This window comes from Pipistrellus kuhlii, unplaced genomic scaffold (genome assembly GCF_014108245.1).
Source record: "Pipistrellus kuhlii isolate mPipKuh1 unplaced genomic scaffold, mPipKuh1.p scaffold_m20_p_9, whole genome shotgun sequence".
Lineage (NCBI taxonomy): Eukaryota > Metazoa > Chordata > Mammalia > Chiroptera > Vespertilionidae > Pipistrellus > Pipistrellus kuhlii.
The window spans coordinates 12,326,441-12,352,375 of NW_023425595.1; the positions used below are offsets into that span (position 1 = coordinate 12,326,441).

At 43.4% G+C, this 25,935-nt stretch overlaps 2 protein-coding genes across 3 annotated transcripts in view; one reads left to right on the forward strand and one right to left on the reverse strand.

Moving 5' to 3' along the window:
• Window positions 1–12,151, forward strand: part of DTX4 (deltex E3 ubiquitin ligase 4) — a 32,751-nt gene extending 20,600 nt beyond the window's left edge. For both annotated transcript variants that reach the window (XM_036426494.2, XM_036426493.2), the window contains 3 exons: window positions 1,759–1,920; window positions 6,927–7,016; window positions 8,783–12,151. In XM_036426494.2, coding sequence (XP_036282387.1) covers window positions 1,759–1,920; window positions 6,927–7,016; window positions 8,783–9,016 — 486 coding nt within the window. In that variant the 3' untranslated portion in view covers window positions 9,017–12,151. The remainder of the gene's footprint in view (window positions 1–1,758; window positions 1,921–6,926; window positions 7,017–8,782) is intronic.
• A 968-nt stretch (window positions 12,152–13,119) lies between these two features.
• Window positions 13,120–17,065, reverse strand: MPEG1 (macrophage expressed 1). The gene has a single exon (XM_036427213.2). The coding sequence runs from the start codon at window positions 16,973–16,975 to the stop codon at window positions 14,825–14,827; it is 2,151 nt and encodes a 716-aa protein (XP_036283106.1). The 5' UTR covers window positions 16,976–17,065; the 3' UTR covers window positions 13,120–14,824.
• Window positions 17,066–25,935: the final 8,870 nt, after the last annotated feature.

The following is a 25,935-nucleotide window of genomic DNA, read 5'->3' on the forward strand; positions in this document are numbered from 1 at the left end:
ATGGGTTTCCCAATCATCCTTCCTTCTCTAAGACTAGTGATTTCCATTTATAATTCACTTTCTTTGGACATTTTCAAACACCCTTGATTGCCCCTTCAAAGGCATTATGGACTGCTGCCAAGGTCAGCCTGGATGCTGGAGGCAGGGAGGCTTCGATGACCGTCTTATCCATTAATGAAGGTGGTGTGGTAGTCCCCCCATTAGAGCTAGTTTCTGAGAATCTGGGAATATCCTTGGATGATAACTCTCTCTTTACAATGTCCCAGCTTTTTCTAAGTCCTTGCCTTTTCTAGTGTTCTTTCCTATACCTGGAATAACCTTGAACCCCCATCTCCATGAATTCAAACTCTATTTGTTTCTCCAGACCCAGCTTGGATTGCTTCAGATCTGAGAATTTCCAGATCTCCTCTAACCTCTTAACTCATCCAAAAAAATGTCTGGCTTTCAGGGGACAGCTGTGTGCTTCTCTTGCTATGGGAAAGAGTAGAGCCAAGAGAGACAGCTGACCCAAGATTGAACCCTGGCTTAGTAGCTGAATGACCTGGGGCAAGATTTTCAACTCTGAAATTTCATTTTCCAACTGGAAGATGGAGATAAAACAATGCCTAGTTTATGGGGTGTTATTACTAGTATGATTCAAATTGATTCCTCCTTTGTGTTAACTATGGCTATAATTTTTCTCTTCATCTTTATGTGACCGTATGATTGATTTTTCAAAGTGCTAGGGACCTTTCTCAATGTCTTAGGAAGTATGTGTTCAGTCACTGATGGGTGATGCATATCTGGAACCCTTGCACACTTTTCTGATCCTAAAGTAAAAGGTTTCTTTGGGATTTTGCATTTTTAGAGGTTGTTTCAGGCTTAAAGGGATTTCTTAATATACTTTCCTTTTGATGACTATATTCAAGATTTAATCTAGTACCTCTTTGCATTAATTTAAAAATGTTTCTTTAGACACTATTCTTTATTCTCTTTGAGTATTGGGTGTGTTGTTGTTGTTGTTGTTGTTGTTGTTGTTTTTACACAAGGTCATGAAGCAGATTAAGGCCAGGGCAGAGAGTGAGACCCTTCCTAACCCCAAGCCTTGGGTTCCTGTTCCTTGATCACATGGAGTAATTGCCATGAATACAAGCTGTGCCTTTAAATGAGTAGGGCTTGAATGGAAATATCCCTAAATAGTTCCACAGAGGATTCCTGCCTTCCCAACGAGATGCAGGTGTCCTGGAGAGCTTCAGTCCCAGCTGTGCAGCAGCATTTTTTACACACACTCCCTGTGCACTCGCTCCTTCCTTCTTCTCATTCCATTTCTTCTTGGGAATTTGGAAATAGAATTTACTGTCCGGGTTCTCTTTCCCTCAGATGACACCTTACCAGTCCCTGCTGTGAAACAGTGACCCCTTATATCACAGCAGCCAGACTCCTTTCACACACACACACACACACACACACACACACACAAAACCCCCAACAGAGCCCTAAGGTGCAGTGCAAAGCCTGGTCTCTCTCTTAAGGATAGGGTCTCCCTTACATGTCCATAGAATGGGGAATGGGGCTAATGGTGGAATTTGTCTCCTGCTACTTTAGAGAAAGCAAAAATAGCCTTGGTAGCCAAGTGGGGGTAGGACAACTAAGGTCTGTTACTCATTTGGGTGTATTTTGTTCCCCAGGCCCTTTTTCTATGGTACCTTTTGGGGTTGGGTGGGGAGGTCATTACCAAAACTGTTTTCCAGTCTGGTTGAACTGGCCTTGTCTCTTCAGGATGGCAGTTTGCAGTGTCCAACCTGTAAGACCATTTATGGGGTGAAAACAGGCACCCAGCCTCCAGGGAAGATGGAGTACCACCTCATCCCCCACTCGTTGCCTGGCCACCCAGACTGTAAAACCATCCGGATCATCTACAGCATCCCCCCTGGCATTCAGGTGAGCCCATCCTCAGCCATCAGCTGTTATCATTTTAAATGTTTGTAAGTAAATGTTTGTCTTAGTCCATTCAGGCTGCAGTAACAAAATACCACAGGCTAGATGGCTTTTAAACAGCATAAATTTATTTCTGAGGCTAGGAAGTCCAAGGTCAGCACGCAAGCAGATTCAATGTCTGCTGAGGGCCTGCTTCCTGGTTCATAAACAGCCGTCTTCTTGCTGTGACCTCATACAGTGGAAGGGGAGAGGGAGCTTCCTGGGGTCTCTCTTATAAAGCACTAATCCCATTCACGAAGGTTCCACCTTCCTAACCTAATCAGCTACCAAAAACCCCCACCTCCTAATAACATCTTGTTGGGGAATAGGTTTTAACATATCAGTTTTGGGGGGACACAAACTTTCAGTCTACAAGCATTCCACCCCTGCCCTTCCCAAACGCGTGTCCTTCTTGAATGCATTTATTCTATCCCGACAAACTCAAAAGTCTTAACTCACTCAAGCATCAACTTTAAAGTCTAAATCCAAAGTCTCATCTAAATAGCACCTAAATCAGATAGAGATGAGATTCAAGGTACAGTTCAACAAGTTCTTCTCCAGCCATGAATTTGTGAACCAAACAAGTTATGTGGTCAAGCCTCACCAGACACCGAGTCTGCAGGCACCTTGATCTTGGACTTTCCAGCCTCCAGGACTATGAGAAATGAATTTCTGTTGTTTTAAAGCCACCCAGTGTGTGGTATTTTGTTAGAGCAGCCCAAACTGACTAATATTATTATACCCTGAATAGTCTTCTTTCCACTCTCATCCCCCATCTCCCCTCCCCCACTCTCCACCATTGTGCTTACTTCCTTTTCTCTCCTTCCCGTATTCTTTGTTCAAATGCAGCAGACTGCATCCACTCCTCCCATTTTTACACAAAGCGTGACATATTAGACATATTGTTCTGCACCCTGCATTTTTCAATGAACAATGTAGACTGTATATCTTCCCTTGTCCGCATAGAGAGAGCTTCCTCATTCTTTCTCAGCTCTGCGTGATAATCCATTGTATAAAGCTACCGTAATTCATATTCAACAGTCTCCATTTGATGGGCATATGGATTGTGTCCAATCTTTTGCTACAACAAATAACGCTGTAATGAATAACCTTGTACGCATGTGAGTATGTCTGTAGAATAATTTTCTAGAAGTGGAATTTCCTTGTCAAATGGTATTAGCATTTGTAATTTGATAGCTATTCCTTGGCTCTGATTTTTGTGGGCATTTATTTCCTCTTTTGATTCTTTGAAAGACGGTCCCAAGGAACAAATTGAACAATTTTCCTGGCAGTCAATACAGACGCATTCCTTTGTCACACATCGAAGCTTTTTCTAAATGCTCCAGGGTGCTTACTGGATTCATTTTGTTAGTAAATATTTATTAGTCCACCCTCCCCTTCCCTCTCTTCCTTGCCTTTTCCGTTTTTTCTTTCATTTAACAAACATTTGAGTGTGGGTTATGAGACAGGCATGTTCTAGAACTAGATGGAAGAGAAACAATGGTGAGCAAAAGGGACACCATTCTTGCTCCCCTGAAGTCCCCATCCTAGTGGGAGAAGGATAATAAAGTAAACAGATAAATAAACAAGGTTCTTTCAAATAGTGAGACTTGATGTGGGAGAAACAAAACAAGGGGATGTGATAGCCTGTAAAAGAATTGAATGAAAAACATAGTACTTCTTCAAGGGACCTACCAACCAGTTGGGGGGAAATTAACTGTACATCACCAAGCTCCAGAGCAAAGAGGAAATGCTCCATCGGTAAAAGCTGTGGGTGGCTTCCAATTCCTTCTGATCTTCACCAGCTGGGGACCTCAGACAGCCACATGACCTTCCTGGCTCAGTTTCTTTATCTGTGCAGCCAAGAACGTATTATGCAGGGGTTTTCTGAGGATGGTAGCTATCATTATATGTGCATATTGTGGTGCTGGGCACAGCACTGTGGTGCCCAATCTCTGGTCACCACCGTTATGGGAGTATCCTTATTATTGGAGTATCCCACTTGTCTGGGTAAGGAGGAGGGCCTATGTCTGGCTCACTGGGAGGGTCGGAGGAGACTTTCTGGAGTAGGGCAACTGCTAGTAGGCTCTGAAAGACATGACGAAATGGAGAACAGAAATTTTAGTAGGAAGCAACCATAGAGTCCCAGAGGAGAAAAGGTGGGGGTGTTGAAGGGTCATGAGGAAGTGTTTCATTTGGGGCATCCCTGGTTAAGGTCATGATTTCATTGCCCTTTCTCAGCCCTGGGAGGCTTGCGCTTTCGTGAAGAGTAGAGACCTTCAGATCGGCCTTCACTGCAGAGAACAGTTCCCTGGGGGAGAAACTCAAGCCCAGTCGTGACTGCTTTGCTTAGCAATGCACCCGGAGCACTCGCCTTGCTGGGTCAGCGCCAGCAAGCGTCTGTGCCTTTGCAGTTCGGGCCTGTCCCAGGCAGGAGAGCAGTGGGCAGAGCCCTGCAGGGAACTGGATCTTTAGTAAGGCAAACTGGCTCAGAAAGAGGCGTGGCCTTGGGGATGTGGCAAATGTGGAGTGATTTCATGTGAATATGAAATTCAGGACTGTGCAGTCCTGCATCTCCAAGAAGACACGATAGCTCTTTCTGAGACCCCACACACTTACAATGCCATTTGATTTGCAAAGTCATAGGTTGAACCAAGCCATTAAAAACATTTTAAAATCCAGAATTTTAAAAAATCATTTTGGAATCATCCTTGTGCATCAAAAAAGAAAATGACATTACACACTCATTCATTCACCAGGACACATTCACCGATCATCTGTGTGGGGAGCCAGTACCAGAACAAGCATGGAATTATTAATATTATATTGGAAGGGTTCGGCCTGCTTCAATCCGGGTGGCCAGGGGGAGGGGCTGCAGGAAGTTGCCCGGCCCCATCCCCGATTGGGCTGGGGAGGTGCAATCAGGGGTGGGGCCAGCCAGGGGGAGGGCCCATGTGCAGTTGGCCTTCCCCAATGGTGGGGGTGGAAGTAAGGATGGGGAACAGGGCCACAGGAGTTGAGGCCATGGGCGGTGAGCTGGCCAGCCCCACCCCCTGGTCAAACTCCCAGTTGAGGGGATAATTTGCATATTAGCTTTTTATTATATAGGATTATATTGGTTTTATATTATATTATATCTGGACGAGATGTTAAAACAGATTTAACAGGTTCTGAAGGGGTCTGAGATAATCAGAAACAATACACAAACATTTGTATATAATGGAAAAAGTATGTTACTTGGCAAAAATCTCTCACTTTTGATGAATTTCTCAAAGCGGCCTATGGACCCTGACTGGACATCCTGGTTTCTAACTACATTCTGCTTTAATTTCTTTTCCAACCAGTGGCCTGAGACTGCTTCATGGGACAGGGTGATAACAGTTGAAATACTGTTAGATGTTTAGTCATGAATTTCCCAATCCATAGTATTAAACAAGAAAACAAACCAAAACACACACACACACACACACAACAACAACAACAACAACAACAACAACAACAAAACAACCATGAGGACAAAAGAGAAAATGCACAAAAATCATTCAGATCATGTTGACTGTGCAGCTCAAAATGAGAGGCACCTGTATTGTTCTGAGCGGTTTGGAGGTAAAAAGTCCAGAGTGTGCCTTAGAGATCCTGGGCTTGAGTTTTGGCAAAGCCACTAACACTATGGAAGTCATTTCTCCTGTGAGGGCTGTATTTCTCTTTTGTAAAACCAGTCAGAATAGATATGATGCTAAACATGCACTGAGCTCTTCATATGCAAGCAGATGCCACACTCACTTAACATTCATAACAATCACACAAGATGAGATTCTACATCTGTATTGTTTAATGGCTGGGAAACCAACGCCCCAAGTGAAGGCTCCAGCTGACATAGCTGGGAGGCTGCAGCTTGAGTCCAAGCCCAGGGCTTCACTCCTGCTGCCTTTGGGGTCTATTCTCTGTCCAGACCCTAAGACTATTATTGTCTTCATTATTTCCATTAGTCCCATCCTACATCTCCTTATCAGAAATACGTTGAAAAATGCCCTTTGTTACCTGGCTGGTATGCATCAGTGGTGAGCCTTGACCAGGAAGTAATGGTTTGGTTCTTGATTGGGGCACTTGCCCAGCTTTCAGACTCAATTTCCAGTAGGGGGCATGCAGGAGGCAGCTGATCAGTTTTTCTCTCTCTTCATTGATGTTTCTATCTCTCCCTTTCCCTACCTCTCTCTGAAATTATCCTATCTAATAAAAGAGTAATATGCAAATTGACAGTCTCTCCAACACACAAGATGGCCGCTCCCACATGGTCCAAGATGGCTGCCCCATGTGGACACAAGATGGCCGCAGGGAAGGGCATTTGTGGGCAATCAGGCCAGCAGGGAAGGGACCAGGCCTGCAAGGGAGGACAATTGGTGGCCATCAGGCTAGCATGGGAGGACAGTTAGTAGTGACCGGGCCTTCAAGGGAGTACAGTTTGGGGGGACACAGGCCTGTAGGGGAGGGAAGTTTAGGGCAGCCAGGCCTGCAGGGGAGGACAGTTAGGGGTGACCAGGCTGGCAGGGGAGGGCAGTTAGTAATGACCAGACCAGCAGGGGAGGGCACTTAGGGGCAATTGAGCCAGCATGGGAGCACTTAGGCGTCAATCGGGCTAGCAGAGTGGTTAGGGGATAATCAGGCTGGCAGACAGAAGCAGTTAGGGGCTATCAGGCAGGCAAGCAGGCAAGCAAGCGGTTGGAAGCCAACAGTCTTGGATTGTGAGAGGGATGTCCCAGATTGGAGAGGGTGCAGGCTGGGCTGAGGGACACACACACCCCTGTGCATGAATTTCATGCACCAGGCCTCATGTCCTCATGTGCATGTGTGTGTGTGTGTGTGTGTGTGTGTGTGTGTATGTATGAATATATATTTATATATGTAAATGTATATGTGTATATAAAAACTGATTTTTTTAAATGCTCTTTGTTTTCTTTCTTTACTTTCAGGGACCAGAACATCCAAATCCTGGAAAGAGCTACAGTGCCCGTGGTTTTCCGAGACACTGTTACCTTCCAGACAGCGAGAAAGGGAGAAAAGTAAGAGCCTGAGTATCAGGTTATTTATTTCTATGTTAGGGACCCAAGTGTGTCTCTCTTAGCTCCAGATGCACATGGTCACAAGATCATAGTTGAGTCAACCATAGGTAAGGATGGATATGATTAGAAATTTTTTTGTAGGATGGTGGGGGTGGCAATAATTAACCTATTTTAGAATCCTTCCCTTAGGACTTTGCTGCTTAACAGCTGGTCCTAGGTCCAACACCAGTGTCAACATCTGAAAAGCTTGATTGAAATTCAGAACCATAGAACCTGCTTCATTTTAACAAGATCCCAGGTGATCTGAGAGCACATTAAAGCTCGAGAAGCAGTGCTCTGAGGCAGGGAACAGTGGCTCATAGTGTTCATGTCTACTACTATTATTACTACGATTCCCCACCTTCAGCCCACACCATGTCTATGGTCGTTCAGTTTTTAACCCAATGGATTTTTATCAGGTGCCTTCTTCATGCTGGGCACAGTGTTAGGCATTTATTTGTCTTGCTTAACAAAGATATATATATATATATATATATATATATATATATATATATATATATATATATATATATATATAATTAGCTGAATTAGAACATTCTGCAAGCCCTAACACCTCTCTGGGCCTTACCTGTAAAATAGAGATAATTAAGCAGCAGCCAAACCTCACTCAAAGTGTGGGTGTGAGGACCAGATGAGCAAATAAATATGAATTAGCCTTGAAGAGGTCAAAGCACTTCAACCTTGTCATTGCAGAAATATCCCAGAACATCAGAATACCACATCCATGTGGGGGTGTCAGGTTATTTACATCAATGTTAGGGACCCAAGCAAAAGTTGGAGGTGGGGGTGGAGTAGGGATGGTAGGCACAGTTTCAGAAGGTCTCAGATCAGAAGTGTCTTGAGCCCTAGCTGGTTTGTCTCAGTGAATAGAGAATTGGACTGCAAGCTGGAAAGTCCCAGGTTAGATTCCAGTCAAGGGCACATGCTCAGTTTGCAGGTTCGATACCCAGTAAGGGGCCTGCAGGACACAGCCAATCAATGATACTCTCTCATCATTGATGTTTCTATTTCTCTCTCCCTCTCCCTTCCTCTCTGAAATTAATAATATATTAAATTAATAATTAATTAAATTAATAATATAAATTATATATATAAAAGAAGTGCCTTGAACCCCTAGGTCCTAACTTTTAAAATGCAGCTGTAATATTGGTAGCTAATATTTGTTGAATAGTGTGTTTCAGGCAGTTATTAAGCTACTTTTCATGCAGCACCTGCTAAATTACAGCCTTTAGAGGCAGCTCATACCATTGCCGTTCTATAAATAAGGAAATTAAATTTCAGAGAGGTGATCTAACTTGTCCAAGATCACACAGTTAGGCAGTGACAGAGCCAAGACTTACCTGCATGTTCCTGAGTCCACATCCAAATCTTCCCTTCACTTAGGGTAGGGGTGTCGAACTCAATCAGAGAAGGGGCCAAAATCTAAAATCCAGCCTAAATCGCGGGCCAAATGGTTTACTGAACAGTCATAAATTGTCATTGTGATGGAAACGCAGCGGAGTGCAGTGATGACAGTGCGGTGCGGGCCACATTGCAAGGCCTGGCGGGACGGATTTGGCCCGCAGGCCTTGTGTTTGACACATGTGACTTAGGGCGTCACGATGCAGGAAGGGGTGGGGACCTTCACAGGTCTCTCTACCATTCAAATGATAGCCTTTGATTGATACTAATTGTCTGACTTTGATTTCCTGCCTTTTCTCTTGTAGGTTCTGAAGTTGCTGCTGGTGGCCTGGGATCGCCGCCTCATTTTTGCCATTGGTACCTCCAGTACAACGGGCGAGTCAGACACCGTCATCTGGAATGAGGTCCACCACAAGACAGAGTTTGGCTCTAATCTCACTGGCCATGGCTACCCAGATGCCAATTACCTGGATAATGTGTTGGCTGAACTGGCTGCCCAGGGCATTTCTGAGGACAGCACTGCCCAGGAGAAGGACTGAACTGGAAGGGCTTTGGGGGAGAAGGGCTGTGGGGACCACAGGGTAGGAAGTAAGGAGAGTCAAGGTAGAAGTTGAAGCAGTGCCCTTCTGATTCCCTCATCTCCCCTCTTGTCCTCTCTCCATTCCCCATTCCTCCCAGCCACAGGGGGGAGCCAGATTGAATAAGAGGATGTCATTCATAAACCTCATCAATTACAAAAGGGACATGAGATGAGGGCCATCCCCAGTCTATTCCCATGGAGTTTTTGGTGCTGGGTAGTTAAGAACACCGCCCCTCACCCCCTGGTCAGCACACTTAGGGTGTGGACAGTGCATGGCACTCCATATCCTGGCCTCGTGAAGCCTGAGGGTCATTGCCTCAGCTGGCTTCTTGCTGCTTCCACTTCCAAAAGTGGAGTTTCTGCTTTTCTCTCCTCTGCTGGAGGCGAGGAGATCTCACTGTGCAAGTTTGGGGGGCAAAGAGGTGAACCGCTAAAATGCTGTGACATCAGAAATCAATGCCTCAGTGTAGAGTGAGGAAGTGTTTCTTGCCAAGAGGGTCAAAGAGACAAAGGCCTCAGTTCTCATAAGAGTCTTTGGCTTCTCTGGGCCCTCCTTCCTCCTCACACCATTGACCAGTCCAAAGAGGCATCTGCTTCTCTCTCATGCAGATGGATGGGCTCTGGGATTCCTCTCTGGATGGCATCCCAAGGTGTTTCCAGCCACTCACTGATCAGAACAGAGCCTGCATCCCATTTAGCATCTGAACTGTCCTCAGGGAGAGGAGTCCATAGTCTTCTTCCAAACTCAGCTCAAATATTCCATGAGTTTCATCAAGTCACTGTGAGTAGAGCCTGTGCTGGGCTCTGTGCCATCTGTGTATGTGCATATGTGTGTCTATATGCATGTATGTGTGTGTGTGTGTGTGTGTGTGTGTGTGTGCGCGAGCGCGCGCACGCACACACACATCATGTTCTCACAGTCTGTTTTGCAAGATGTCAAACCCCAATTCTGATGGGGATCAGAAAGCCCAGCCATGGCCCCTCCACTTCTCTCACCCTTTGCCAATCCATCACATAGTAAACTTGTATTCTGATTAAGTAGAACTGTGTTTGAAAAGATGTGTAAGATGAGGGCTGGACTGACCCCCTTTTCAGTCTCTTTCAAGACTGGATCTGAGCCAATCTCCATCCAGCCTGGTTTCTCTGAGGGCTTCAATCTCTGTCCATGCAAATTTGTTAATTAGAGCCCAGTTGTGGTGCTGGGCCATCCCATTTCTCTCACCTATTGCAGATTGACTTAGAACATGGAGAGAGCCTCTTCAGCTCATTCGTAACAGGGTTAGCACCATCTTATGGTCTAGTCCAACCTGTGTATGGGTTGTGTCTCAAGACCCTATCTATCTCCTCCCCAACATTCTTCTTGCCTTTGGCTCGCTCCCATTATGAAATGAATTGGGGGTCAGGGAGTAGAGAAGATGGAATCAAATAGGGAAACCCAATTTCCCCTTTGAAAGTGGGTTCTTTGAACTATGTGTTTGGGGGAAGTTCCTCTGGATACTAATTTGAATTAATATACCTCATGTTTTGGGGGTTTGATGTATATATATGCATATATATTTCATAATATTTGGGAGGTTTTTGATGCTAGAAAATTTGAAACAAAAGAACCTTTAAAAAATGGTACTGAAATTAGAACCAGAAACAAAGCTTTCCCAAGAGTCCTCTTCAGAGCTGCTGCTGTTAGGCCTGTAGCTGTGACCAGTGGATTTACCTAAGTATCACCCAGTTCCCAGGGAAACGCTGGTGCTGAGCCTTTCCTCATTTTCCCACTGGCTTCTGGACAGTCATAGGCTGTAACAGGAGGGGTTCTGATGGGAGAATTGTGTCTGCCATTTTGGTTCTGGTATCTCCCATAAGTCAGCCGTCATTTATCTCACCAGCAAACTGGGTGGTTGGTCCTGAGTTCACTGCACCACAGAGTCATTTCCTGCCGCTGTTGGAAAGGAAACACCCAAACTCAATGGAAAAGACATCCCTGCAGTGTTGAATGTCACCCCCCACACACACGCCCTCACCAGACTCCCATAGAGGAGAGGGCATAGAGAGCTTTACCATGGGCCACTGCCATCTCTGCCGTCACCCTTGTCAAGTGTCTTCTTGGCTCATCACCCACAGTGATGAGGAATCAGACGGAGGGTCAGTGGATAGAAGCACAGTTGTGCAGTAGGAGAAGGGGAAGAAAGAAGACATGCTTTGACAACTGGCAATGGGCAATGGGGAGAAACTGATTTCCTGCACCAGGCAGAAGAAAGTGTGGGTGGGGAAGGGGCCCCAGAGAGCATACAAGGCAGGATGTATACCAGGGGAAATGCCACTTTGAGAGTAAGTCTTCAGACCTTCAAGCCTTTCCCCTGGGGCGTTGATTATCTGTGCCCCATTTCTCTTCCTCTCTGAGGATGCTCAGTTGGGGCTACCTCATTCTCATCTTCTTGTGGGACATTCTGGGCAGAGGGAATCTTGCATTTCCTTTCTAACACTGTGCCAAGGTGGGAAGCATTCCATTGCCCTTTCTCTGGAGCTGGCTTGAAAAGGTACAGTTTGGGGTTCAGTGAGGACCCTGCCAGCAGAGGCCCTGGGCATCCAGCACTTTGAACAGGTGTGTCCCCACCAGAAGGCCTGCTAAACTCCCTGGACAAGGCAGGGACTTCCATGCCTTTCCTTTCATCGTCTTAGCACCAGCAGCTCAGTTCCTCCCTCCCTGGGTCTCCAGGGATGACAAACCCTGTCAGATGCTCATCCCATAAAGATTAATTGTGCATATGTTGTTGTGTGTGCCTTTATGTTTTCATTCCTTTCCTCTGTGGTTTTTAGACTTGGTCAAAAGTACTCATCCTGGTATTGCACTGTTGTGTGCATGAGAAGACTGGGGGAAGGCCCCATTGTGGTACAAGAAAGGGTCCTGTCCCCTTTCTTTGTCTGTGGACACTGGCATTGAGTGGGGGTGGGTTTCTGGGAGAGGGCAGGTGACTGTCCTAATGTAAATGTTTGTAACTGCTGTGTTTTGAAGTTGTTGGTGTTGCTCTGTGAGAGGACATCGCCACCTGGTGCTCATGAGCTGTACATGCAGAACAATAAATGGCAAAGGAACAACCAACCACAGATTGTCAACCTTCTCCTTTCTATAGAGCAGGTGCCTATCCGTGAGGCATTTGGGGTAATTCCCTGAGCCTGTAAATAAACACAAGCCCTCCCACTGGGTGGAGTGGGGGGGGGGGGGGAGTCCCTTTTCTCTATTTGTTTCACATCTTTTCCAACCACACATTTGCCCAAGGGACCTGGTTTGACTTCTTGTTCCTTTAAAGAAAACAGACCACGTGACGGGAAATAAGTAAATGAACCTGAGGGAAAGACTTTTTTAACAACTATAAATGTTCACTTCTTACAGTTCCCCTTACCTGACCACACCAGAGTGTATGTTTCAATAGTTCATAAGCTGTTGTTTTTCAAATAAATGTTTAGCATTAATCATCCCGATATTAACAAGTACACAGAAATAAAATGCAATAGTAAAGCCACCTTTGTTCCCCCAAACCACCTTTGTCTTCATTTATGAGAGTTCACAAAGTGTGGTTTTCTTGAAATCTGGATTGGCCTTCCCACAGATTCCAGCCTAGGCTCACCAGCAGGAAAGCAGGCCTGGGAACCCTTCCCTCTGGGCGCTGACTTGGTAAAAGCACTGAGAATTACCGAGTTCCGATTTCCTCTGGGTGAACAATCAGAGTGCTTCTTAAGTGCATATTTCAATGCTTATTTATGTGCAATTTTGTTAGTTGAAATATAAATTTGTAAAGAGAGAACTCATGGACATGACAACAGTACGATGATTGCACGGAGGAGGTGGGAAAGGGTATAGAGGGTATAAATGGTGATGGAGGGAAAGTAAAGTTAAATAAGTTAGCCAAGGTTTTCACTCGCATGGGCAGTTAGTGCACTGAAAGTCTGGAAGCCACAGTTCTGCTTTGTCTCTCTGACTCAGTCATGTTCAAAGAATTCCTGGGAACAGCAGTATGTGCAGAAAAAGTGGTTAGTTTGGCTGAAACGAACCCACAAAACACTCAGAAGTTTAGAGGAACATTTTAATGCTTAAGAAACGAGGTCAAGTGAAGGGGTTGTAGACATTGGTGCCCCTGGCTTGGCTCCACTTCTGTCACTTCTCTTCATCACAGCAGCGGTTGAGGGATGATCCTCCCTCTTGTGGCCTCACAGGCTGGGATGCTCCAAGCCGCTCCGAAGAAGAACCAGTGGTAAACCCAAGCTCCTAATTGTGAATGTGAACCGGGGCGGACAAACTATCCTCCACAGAAGATCACTCACTAATGACATTTGATTTGGTGAGAAGTGTATAACTTTTTTAAAATGTTGTGGAGGAACACTGATAGAGTCTCCCTGATCATTGTAGTTAGGTGAGATTGGTACTAAAACTGGGTGAAGCCTCAAGTGCCAGGTAACAGGCATGCATCCTGTTGGGTGCCTCCAGGAGGTCAGCCTGGAACTGAAGGAAATACGTCACTAATGTTGTTGAATGCCCTTTTCACTTCATTTAATAGCATGGATTTGATCATGCTGGCCTCCTTGCTTCTGGTAAGATAAAGGCAGGGCACATATGCAGTGTCTAGTCTGTGTTGGTTTTCAGGAAAATGAAAAACTTAGCTGTGGACTTACTTTGCCTTTTGGCTGTATTCCTTGTCTCCCATCCCCAGAAAAATGCAAACTTCATGTTGGAATGTGGTGTGTGAGGCAGGGAGTGCATGTGATAGGAGTCAGGAAAGACAAGAGCCATTCATGAAAGAGGAAGGGGTTGTACTTTGGTAATATAGACCAGGAAACTGCAATACTTAAACCACCCAAAATCTATGCTCTTTTCTTTGCCCTGTTTATGAGAAGCTGAGAGAAAGAAGCGAGGTAGTGGGTTGTGGGTAAGAGTTTCAATTTCCCCTGAGTACCAGATCCTTTTCCAGTTTTTATCCTTTCTTCTTTTACTCCTTTTCTACGTATTATTCCTTCTCCTTTGACATCCTAATAGAAGTTAAAAATTAAAATATTTTCTGAGGACTTTATGAACTAGTCCAAAGTCCAAAGGTGGTCTAGTCTAAGTAAGCATTAAATTTTGTGGAAGTTGGAAAACATAGGTTTGGTATAAGCAACATGTGTCTGTTCAGATGATGATGAGATGGCCCAGAGGAGATGACACAGCCCTCAAATGCAGAGCCCTCAAAGCTAAAAAGCCGTGGCCAAACAGGACTCCTATGTCCTCTAGAGGCTCTGTCAGCCTCTGGGAACATGAGATCCAGACATATCTTTAAAACAAAATGGCTGGAGGGTAACACTTAAAGGCAGAAATTATTTTTTTTTCTTTCTTTCTCAAGATAAAAATTCTTATAGCTCTTGAATTGGAAACCACAGTCAACCTCAGATTAAATACATCATTTCCAAACTCAAATGTCAACATTCTCCCACCTTATACCCGACTTTTTACATGTATGCATTCAGATGAAAATAATTAATGGTGAACATAGAGAAAAGATACCCATTTCATGTTTTAATCCCCAGAATGACTTGTGCTTAGAAAGTCACAATTCCTCCCCAGTCCTCACCCCAAACTCGCCCAAGTAACTCTATTAATTTCCTTGCCCAGAGACCAAAGGTATACCTGCTTTTGGTTGCACTTGCCACTTCAGTAGTTAGAAAGGCAGAAATGTAGAGAGAAGGAATGAGAGACACATGCTTGAAGCTCTGCCTTCAAATGAAGCATTTTCTCAGGGGAGATTTAGGCTGGACACTGCTCCTGCTCTTGGTCTGGAATGTCTTCCGTCCCTGCAGTACCAGGAGCCAAACTCTGCCTCTCGTCCTCAATTGCCTGGTATCCCTTCTTCTTATATTTCCGAATGCGATAGATCACCAAGGCAATAACTGCCAAGACGGTGGTGACCCCCACTGTAACCCCAGCAGCTGCTCCCCCCGACAGACCACTACCATTCCCATGGATGACCTTCATGGCCCTGCGAAGCTCTAATGGCTCTCCCAACCTCCACTGGTTGGTCTGGGGGTCTTTAATCCAGGAGCTTGAAGTCTCAATATTAGTCACTACGACAGTGTTCGTGGCAGCCTGACTCATAAGGGGTGGCCGGGTATAAGGTGGGAGCCTGGCAGGGGGCAGAGACCCTCCCGTAAAGATCCCAGACTTGACACAGTAGGATACTTGGCACCCATCGCTGATGAGGGCTAGATGTTGGCTAAAGCCCCCAGGACATTTTTTCAGAGCAGGTGCCCCTAAGTCTCTGGATATGGCAGAATCCACCAAGGGGTTCCCAACTGCACAGCTGAAGAACCCACCAAAGGGGACCGAAAACCTATATCCCAACTCATAGTCCTGAGAGGCACATACCTTGAGGCTTTCAAAGAGTCTTAGTGGAAAATAGCCAGCTGGGCATGACTGTGCATTTGTCAGAGGGTTAATGCTCTTAGCACTGAAGAGGCCCCCAAAAAGTAGTCCTGAGTTTTCTGGCACTTCACCACTGGCCACACACCAAAAAGCCCTAAATTCAGCCTTTGCCACTCGGAACACATCTTCACACACCGTCTTGCAGAAGACCCAGAGGGTGCACTTCCGGACACACTCCATGTCATTGTAGCCCTCCTCATAGATCTGGGTCAGCAGGTGGATTGGGGAGTAGCCAGAGGGGCAGGAAAAGTTACCAGTGAGTGGATTCTTCTGCTCCAAGTGTTGGCAGACTTGGACAGCCCTATGTCCTGACAGCTGAGTGCATTCCTGATAAACCCCACCAAAGGAGAAGTTGGTCATTTTCCCTTCACAAGAGCCATCATCAGTGTTGGCGTGAAAATTGAAGTTGGGTGAGTTGATATCTGTGCATCCAGGATAGGTGTTGAACGTGTAGTAGCGCTTCACAGCAGATTCCACCGTCTTAGACAACTTCTTCACCAACGGCCCTGGCAAGTCAGGCAGCATGTCAGGGTTGATGAAGAAATTCAGAGGCAGGCCAGCACGGTCTATGGCCACCAGGTGGTTGGTGATGCCCTGCTGCCAGGTCTGGAGGGTGATGCCTGGATAAAATGGAACCCCTCCAATGCTCTGCACCCTGGAGTGGGTGCGGTTTGAGAGGTAGCCTTTGATGAAGGCATTCTGTGAGGTATAGTTCTCCTCAAATTTGAAGTTCACAATGTTTCGGAAGACAGCTCCGGCAGAGGCAGTCACAGCACTACGGCTGCTCTGGCTGTCCTGGAGGAAGGAGGATCTGATGTGGTCTTCCTGAATGAGAGCAGCCCCAGCATCCACACTGGTGATGACATGGGTGCCAAAGTTGAGGACCAGGAGCTCTGCCAAGTAGGTGGCCATTCGTGTCTGGTTGTTCTCCAGACGGTCAGAGATGTCCAGGAGCAATTTCTTAAACGCCAAGTTTAGTTCTGAAACTGGGTTGATTTTGACTGTGTAGATCAGGTTTCTTACCTGGACGTGGGTGGTTACAGCTTGGTCCTTCACCTGAAGAGTCTTCATCCTCTGGAACTCTGCGGAGAACTTGCCGTTGACTTTGGAAAAAAGGGAGAGCTCCGTGTTGATGGAGAAGGAGGTGCTGCTCTGGTAATTCACCCAGGACTCCAAGATTTCTGAGTTCATCTCCAGGTTGCTCTGTTTCTGGGGAATGGTGAAGATTTCATCAGGGATGATGTACTCGCCGTCCTCCGTGGTCCTGCAGTCGGTGTAAGTCAAGTCCAACACCCGTCCCAAGTCCACATTCCGTAAATTATCCCAGCCGCCTCCAGGTAAGACTTCCAGAATAGGTAGATTTAAGGCCTTCTTGCATTTTTGAAATCCAGCCTCATCTGCCTCTCCTTGAGGCTTGTCCATCTTAGCCCATGCTGCCACTGTCCAGAGGAGGATGGCACCCCTGAAGCTGGTCATGGTTCAGACAGCCTCAGCAGCAAGCCAGCTCTAAGCAGCATCCAGCAAGTGTGGTGCAAGTAGAACCAATGTGAAAGAGCAAATGTTGAAACTACCAAAAAAAAAAAAAAAAAATCAGTAGTTCTCCTAAAGCCAGCAGTTCCGCTTTAGGCTACTGTAATTGCAAAATGGGGAAATGAGTCGATTGGAATACTGTGGTCCATCAGGACTTTTAAAACGTTATGGTGTACCATATAACCTTAACAATTAACTACCTTAACTGTCCCCCAGGACTCCCCAGGTGGTTACACTATAGTAGTAGGGGGTACTCAGAAGTGCAACCACACACCTGTTTCCTCTACATGAGTTTTCCTTCTGTAAAAGATTTTTGCTTTCGATTCATTCTCTTAGTGTTTCAAATTTTTTCTGTCTGCTCTTTGCTGGAACTCCAATATTAGTTTCTTCAAACTGCAAATGCAGAGGTAAATGACAATATCATTCTTGCTAAGACATCAACTTCTCCATACCTAGCCTAGAGGTAGGTCATGGCCAAAGCCTGGGTATCCAATTTACCTGAGGTTGAAGGTTGTTCCCACAGAAAAAAGGAGTGAAAATATTGGACACAAATCCTGTGGAATTTCATTGTGATAAGCCCTAATAGTCCCGGCTTTGGAAGTGGCATTATCTAAGGCAGAGTTGAAGGGATCTGAAGGAAATTCCACTTGCTTCACACTGGAAACCTCAGTCTGCATTGTCCTCAGCATTCAGATTGAAGGTGAGAAGGCCTACTCTGTACTGTTGTTTCTTTTCAGATAGAAATGTTTAAACAAGGAGAAAATCCACACTATAATCTAGATTTTGATTTAGAAATAGCAGACAGTGGCCAAAGAATATACAGTATGTATATACACACTTATACACCGTGTGTGTGTGTGTGTGTGTTTAGCTAGTAATAATTTGGTAGCTGCTGTTATACCTCTCATTCTATTCTTTTTTTAAATATATTTTTATTGATTTTGTACAGAGAGGAAGGAAGAGAGATAGAGAGTTAGAAACATCAATGAGAGAGAGTCATCAATCTGCTGCCTCCTGCACATCCCCTACTGGGGATATGCCCGCAACCAAGGTACATGCCCTTGACCGGAATCGAACCTGGGAACTTTCAGTCCCCATGCTGACTCTCTATCCATTGAGCCAAACTGGTTTCAGCTCATTCCATTGTTAAGTCCATATAATCAGTACAGGTGCCCATAAAAGAATATAAGTCTCCATTACTCAATTTTTAAAGCAACAATTCACAATTTCACAAATTTTCTTTAATATACTAATGTTAGGGCATTAGAACCCATAATTTATAATAGTGTGTTTAGGCTCATTGATCTCATGCAAGGATTATTTAAAGCCCAGATCTGTCAATTCTTTGGGACAATTAGGGTGCATTTTAGGATGTTTAATGGTAGTCAGAGAATCCATTGGAGTTAATGGGATCCCCAATGCACTCTAATGTCTCCCCAAATCAAACCATGAAGGAGATGCAGTGCTGAGGTTGAAAAAGTTATGCTTCGATTTGTTAAGTATCATTATACTATCACCTGTGTGCATCCTGGAAAGGCAGTTTCAAGGAACTGAATTCTCTCAGAGTGTCATGGGTTTTCAGAAATCTTGAGGGCAATTGCCTAGTTTCATGGGGTGACCTTCACTAGTTGTTATTAAGATAATAATTATATTGTGTTCTGTAAATCTAGAAATAGCCATTCTGGGCCTATTCATACCTCAGTTATCACACTTCAGGGAATTCATCTACACCCAAGAAGGATTAATTTATCAACTAGTGCTCAGTATGTACTTGGCTAGAGAAGCTATGCACAGGACGTCCTGGTCAATTTCCAAATCAGTTATAAATGTATAGTTCAGTAGAATAATCCAAGAATTAGAAAAAGTAGAATTAAATGCCCTTTGGTACTTCCAATAAGTCTGTTTAAAATATCCACACACTTTTCTTCAAACTGTTTCAGGGTTAATTCATCATAATCAGAAAACTCTCTCATACAGTTTTGAAGACATGCTAACAATGTTGTACTCTTTATTATCCCTTTAATAAATCCTGTTAATAAATCTTCTGCAATGAGAATATAAGAAAGGTGAATATCAATAATTCTATATTCAGGTGTTCCCACATTCTAGCACACCCAGTCATTGTCATTTTTTTGGAGAGCTTTCTTCTTCATTTTTATCATAGCAAAAATTGAAAATAGCTAAAAGAGCCAATAGGAGTGAAATTATATTGCATCCATATGACATAATATATTATAGCCATCATAGTTAAATATTCAAACAATTTTAATAACATGAGAAATTCTTATGCCATAATGTTGATTTTAAAAAATGGTATACATTCAACATGACCTCAGCTGTGTATAAATATATACCTGTTGACAGTAGTTGTATCTGGTTGGTAAAGTTTTGTGGACCTTGAGATAAAAGAATCATTTGATGTGACCTACCAAGAAGTTTATCTGCTGAGGAATCCCCATGTTCAACTGAGGACCTCAATCTTATGAATACTAGAATCTAGTGGCTGCTTACTGGCAGGGGTTCCTCATGTACTCTGTATAGCAGGAAGAACCTAAGACTGGACCTTTGGCTTCCCACACTAGGCCCTCCACGCCCCCTTTATACCATCTGAGTCAACCACTGCAAGGAAGCCCTGATTTCATCTATCACTGAAACATGCTGGGTCCAATCAGAACTGTTCAAGTTACTTGCACCTATACCAGCCAATCAAAACTGCATGATCTAAATCCATCGTCGGCAAACAGCGGCTCTCGAGCCACATGCAGCTCTTTGGCCCCTCGAGTGTGGCTCTTTCACAAAATACCATGGCCTGGGTGAGTCTATTTTGAAGAAGTGGCATTAGAAGAAATTTAAATTTAAAAAAATTGGCTCTCAGCAGAAACTGGTTTGGCTCATTGGATAGAGCATCGGTCTGCAGACTGAAGGGTCCCAGGTTCGATTCCAGTCAAGGGCATGTACCTTGGTTGCGGGCACATCCCCAGTAATGGGTGTGCAGGAGTCAGCTGGTTGATGTTTCTCTCTCATCGACGACGTTTCTAGCTTTCTATCCCTCTTCCTTCCTCTCTGTGGAAAAATCAATAATATATATATATATATATATATATATATATATATATATATTTTTTTTTTTTTAATAAATAAATAAATAAATTGGCTCTCAAAAGAAATTTCAATCATTGTTCTGTTGATATTTGGCTCTGTTGACTAATGAGTTTGTTGACCACTGATTTAGACCAATCAGAACTTTAAGATTTAGCTACCTCATTTACATAAAATAATCTAATTGACAAATGAGTGGAAATTTTCACTGTAGAAAGTGTAGCCTCTCCTTTGTCTCAGTGGAACACAATTTAGATTTTTACTTGAATCTGTGGCTCCCAGGCTGCAGCTCCTTTTGCCTCAAATAAATGCTTTTTATTCTTTATAAGCCTAAAGTTAATTTTGGTTTATAATTGTATGAATTATTTAAACTTTTTCCTCTTTGTGATTTTTGATTTTTCAACAATGAGCATGTCTTTAATAATTTGACAAACTTTTCTTAGAAATCTACTAAGTACCAAACACAGGGATGGGTACTGAGTAATCATTACTTTTGTACTCAAGAAAATGTCTGACAAGTATACATTTAGAAAAGAAGAAGAAATTATTTCTGAAATTTCCATATATCTAAAATGACCCAAAGCCTATGACTCTGTGATTGCTGTGCTTAAGGAAGTTCTCTTTTATGTTCCCTGGGAAACAATAAAATGAGAAGTGCAAATGATGGGAATTTCAGTTCAACTTAAATTTGCAGGCCAGCAGCAGGCATTGCTGCTCACAGTGGTCAAGGGTGAGGAAACAGCACAAAGAGTTTGACCTGAGTGTTACCCCCACTTCTTTCTTGCTTTACTCTGCTCACCAGAAATTTCCTCTACTTTTTTCTTATACTGAAGTGCTTATGCAATCGCATAAACTCTCCAGATGGCTACCCTCAAGGGCCCCTGTCTGAAAACTGAATTTTGATCTCTAAAATAAATAGCTAACTTTTTTTCATAAGCTATCCAACTGTGTTACAGAAAAATAATTTCACTTCCCCAAAAAAGAGGCAAGAGGGAAGTCTCGTGTCTGCTTTCTTTCTCAGTTTGAGCATGTGCAACTGTCTGGCATCATCTTTTGCAGAGCCAAGCCATAATTCAGGCCTGAGGTTCACTTCTGTGTGGGCTTGGAGCTGGTCCAGGTGTTTCCTACTTCCGCATTTTCACTGTGGTTTGAAATGGGGTGGGGTGGGGGGGTGCGGGGAAGTCTGGTTGTGTTTTCAGGGACCGTTTCCTTTCTTATTTTTAGCATAAATCTGGAAAACCAGCATGAAAACTTACATTAAAACAATTGTTAAATGAATCACAGAACCATGACTTTTATAGACTCTGGAATTAACTTGGTTCTAGAAAAACCTAGGAGATATCAGTCAACTAAGTGACAATATATTTTTTTTTCCTGAACTGTTTATTCCTAACCTGATAGAGTTGTTTTGTTACTTCTTCCCTTCAAAAACTGTTCTGCCAACCAGATTGTTTGTGTCCTGACCACATGAAAAAGAACATAGTGGTTTCTTGACTCCAATTAATCTTGTGGACAAAAACAGAAGGCCCATGTGAAATTCGGCATATTCTCTTAAAAGCTAGTTCATAATTTGGCAGCCTTCAGCCATTTGATTTTTTTTCTCTACTAACACTTTTCCGTCCCAATTGTCCTAATTCTTTCTCTTTTCTTCAACTCTTCCCTTTTTGCTTTTCTCTTCACCATTTCCGTATTTAGGCTCAGAGGATACAAGTTTGTTATTTGAGGTGATAGTACTTCCACGGTACTAAAGAAGGAAATCTGATTTGGCAAAGACTTAGTCTCTCTCCCCAACCCCACAGGGTTCAAGTTTTATTTTTTTATTTTCTCTTTTTTTATCTTTAAATTAAATTTTTTTGGATGACATTGGTTATAAGAGTATATATGTTTTGAGCATACAATTCTATGATATATCATCTGTATATTGCATTGAGTGCCCATCACCCAGTGTCAAACGTAATGCTCTTTTAAAAGTCTGGTTGACTGAAAAAGCCTTCACAGCCATCCCTCCCTTTTCATCTACTCTCCAAGCTGAGTCCCAGAGACTGAGCAGTTAGGGCCAAGATCCTCCCCTCTGCGCCAGGTTTCCTAATGACATCAGCCCAGTATGAAGAATGCCTCTTGTATTCTGCTTCAGCTGAAAACAGCTTGACAAGGGGGCCTCATACATAACAGGACTAGAAACGAAGTGGGATTTCCCCATGTCTTTCCTTTCATGAAACTTCCTTTTTGGGAATGACTTGAGCAGAAGTAACTGAGAGGCATCTGACCTTTGTGGGCTAACTCCTGACAGATTGTGTATATCTATATTTGTTTCATTATTGGGTAACATAAACCCAATCTAACATTCAGTTTTTCACTCTTTTACAACAAGATCTTCAGATGGACTTTGAGCAAGGATTTACTTATCTAGATAACTTCCTCCAAAAGTACAAAGGTCTTAATTCCACATTACAAAGTAAAAATTACCACCATTTTCCTTTCTACCTAAAATAATCATAAGTAGGTTAAAGTAAAAAACCAGCAAGTTAACCCTAGCCGTTTGGCTCAGTGGATAGAGTGTCGGCCTATGGACTAAAGGGTCCTGGGTTCGATTTCAGTCAAGGATACATACCTTGATTGCAGGCTTCTCCCTGGTGCAAGCCCCTGGTTGGGCTCATGCAGGAGGCAACCAATCGATGTGGTTCTTTTACATCAATATTCTCTCTGTCTTTCCCTCTCTCTTCCATTCTCTCTAAAAATCAATGGGAAAATGTCCTCAGGTGAGGATTAAAACAAAAACAAATGAGATAGGTGAGGTGATTCTTCCAGAATTATGTGTAATTGGGAGCCTTGAACCCTCCACTGAAATATTCCTATTGTATCTACTATTTTTTGTGATCTAAGTATGAAATTAAGAGCATGAGCTGGGTTATGGGTCTATTTGGTTTTTCTCTGCTTTGTATATTCACTCAAAATATCTCAGCTATGAGACTGATAAACATGGATGTGAAACAGAAGTTTCAGAATTGAAATACAGGCAACATCCTGGCTCCATATATGACTCTGGGCAAGTTCTGGAGTCTCTTACCTAAGCGTTCAGGTTCTCAACTGTGAAACACAAACAACAGCATCTACCTCTATGTTATAGATGAAGGTGTTAAGAGGATTGACTGAAATCATGAAATCATGCAAGTAAACTCTATATGACCTAGGTAGGAAATCAATGTGTATCAGCTTTCAGCTTTGCTGGGCTTGTTGCTGCCATCTCTAGACTGACTCTGTGGTTCAGTCCTTACAGGATGGGAATATGGCAACGGCATGTTGGAACATCTCAGGAGCTTGGCTTTTCTCTGTATATTGCATTGTGTGCCCACCACCCAAGGTCAAATCATCTTCTGTCACTATATAGTTGACTCCCTTTACCATTTACTATCTCTCCTCCCTCCCCCAATCTCCTTCCCTCGGATAACCACCCAATTGCTGTCTGTATCTATGAGCTTTGTTACAACAAATAATTTTTAGTATAAGTATGTCCCATGCAATATTTGGGACACACTTATACTAAGAAAAATAGTCAGTGGTTATCAAAATTTTAAATTCAACTGGGCATCTCATATTGTATCTAGAGACCCTAAGTAGTTCTGAACACAGGGAGACTGGCTGCTTCCTCACTTCTGAGCTCAGATGAAGCCCTGGGCCTGGGCCAGCAGTTTGTCAGAGGAGCTAGATAACTTCCTCCAAAAGTACAGAGGACTTAATTCCACATGCCAATGAATGCTGATGCCTTAAAGATGAGAGACATGAGGGGTCTGGAAAGTATTTGCTTTTCCTTTCTCCCTACAATGGACTGCTTTGAGAACCAAAGATTTCTTGTGGTCTGTCTGAAGGCATTTGTATGACTAGACAACTATCTGTATCTTTCCTTAAGCTGTTGTCATCTCAGTAATCTACCCCTTTAGATGTGTTTGGTCTCCCTCCCTGCATTATCTCCTTTTCTTCCTTACATTTCTTGCTCTGTGAGTGTACCTCCCCATGAAACATTAATTGATGGAGAGCATTAATTAATATGAATGTCCCTTTTATACACTTCTTAGCATCCCTTGCATTTTTAACTATTTATTTTAATGGACCTTTTGTTTGATTTTCCCCTCTAGTAAACTGTAACCTCTTTATGGGAAGAGTTTGTGTTTTTTGGTTCATCTTTGCATTACCAGAGTCTAGTGCAGTATCTGGTACATAGCAGATGCCCAATCAATACTTGTTACTATTAAATAGAGCAGACAAAGCTGACAGTCTTTCTCAAACACATCCCTGAAAAATCAGGCCATGACTGCTTGGGAATGAATTGTGAAGCCAAAACAACATTATAGGAATTTACTTCGATATTTTTGAACAAATACTGTGGGTCTAGCTTGTGCTCTTTGTACTTCATATTGTAAAATAATTCTATTTTCTATAATTGTATCCTGGGTAAATCTGAGACAGTGTCAGCCCAGTGTCTTACATAATAAATAATAAATGACTTACTTATAAGAGCCCTGAGGGAGAGCTTCTATGTGCCAAGAGCTTTTGCTTTCTTTCTGATTTGGTATTTATGACTCTGGCCCTGCGGGACCGAACCCATACCCATTCCAGACACACCTTGGTCTCCATCCCTGCCAAGTATCTGCAGCTAATCCTCCCACACAGGGTGCAGGCAGGGCCTGACTGGAGGGTAGGACAGAGGTCACAAGGAAGGAGGAGCTCTCACGGAGCTAAACTGCCTTGTCACTGTCTGTCTGCAAAGTGCTTCCCAATCCAATCAGAATTCGATTCATCATGCTGACAGCCAGGGGTAGGACTAAGAAAAGTAAGAAAAGAATAGACAAGACAACTAGCATAATACAAAAAGAAGAAAGGAGGGGTTTACTTAAAAAATACTGTTATCAGCCAAAACTGGTTTGGCTCAGTGGATAGAGCGTCGGCCTGCGGACTGGAGGGTCCTGGGTTCGATTCTGGTCAGGGGCATGTACCTTGGTTGTGGGCACATTCCCGGTGGGGGGGCGTGCAGGAGGCAGCTGACCGATGATTCTCTCTCATTGATATTTCTAACTCTCTATTTGTCTCTCTTCCTCTCTGTAAAAAATGAATAAAATATATTTTTTAAAATGAAAAAAATAAAAATTATTTTTTTATTTTTTTTCATTTTTTAAAATATATTTTATTGATTTTTAGGCCTCCCTTAAAAAAATGCTAGTTATCAGAGAGCTAAATCTGAACTTAAATAAAATATATTTTATTGATTTTTAGGCCTCCCTTAAAAAAAAATGCTAGTTTTCAGAGAGCTCAATCTGAACTTAAATAAAATATATTTTATTGATTTTTAGGCCTCCCTTAAAAAAATGCTCGTTTTCAGAGAGCTAAATCTGAACTTAAATAAAATATATTTTATTGATCTTTAGGCCTCCCTTAAAAAAAAAAAATGCTCGTTTTCAGAGAGCTCAATCTGAGCTTCGCTAATAAGAACCAGGTACCTTGGTTCTGGGGTTTCCCAGGTCATGAGTAGTCTTTGCTGTCCCTCTCCTCCTGGTTCCTCTCTTGAAACTAGATTTTCGTTTCTGCCTTGGGAAATGAGGGCTGCACAGGACAGTAAAAGTAGCACAGGACTAGAATTCTGAAAACTTGGGTTCTATTCCTCATTCTGCCACTAACTAGCCTGCAGGTGACTTTGGACACTTCCCTCCTCTGAGTCAGGAGGCCTGGCTTTGAGTCCTGGCCTCGTCATTTTCTGACAAACTGCTTCTTTTCTCTAGACTTTCATTTCCTCGTTCACAAAAATAAAAGGATTT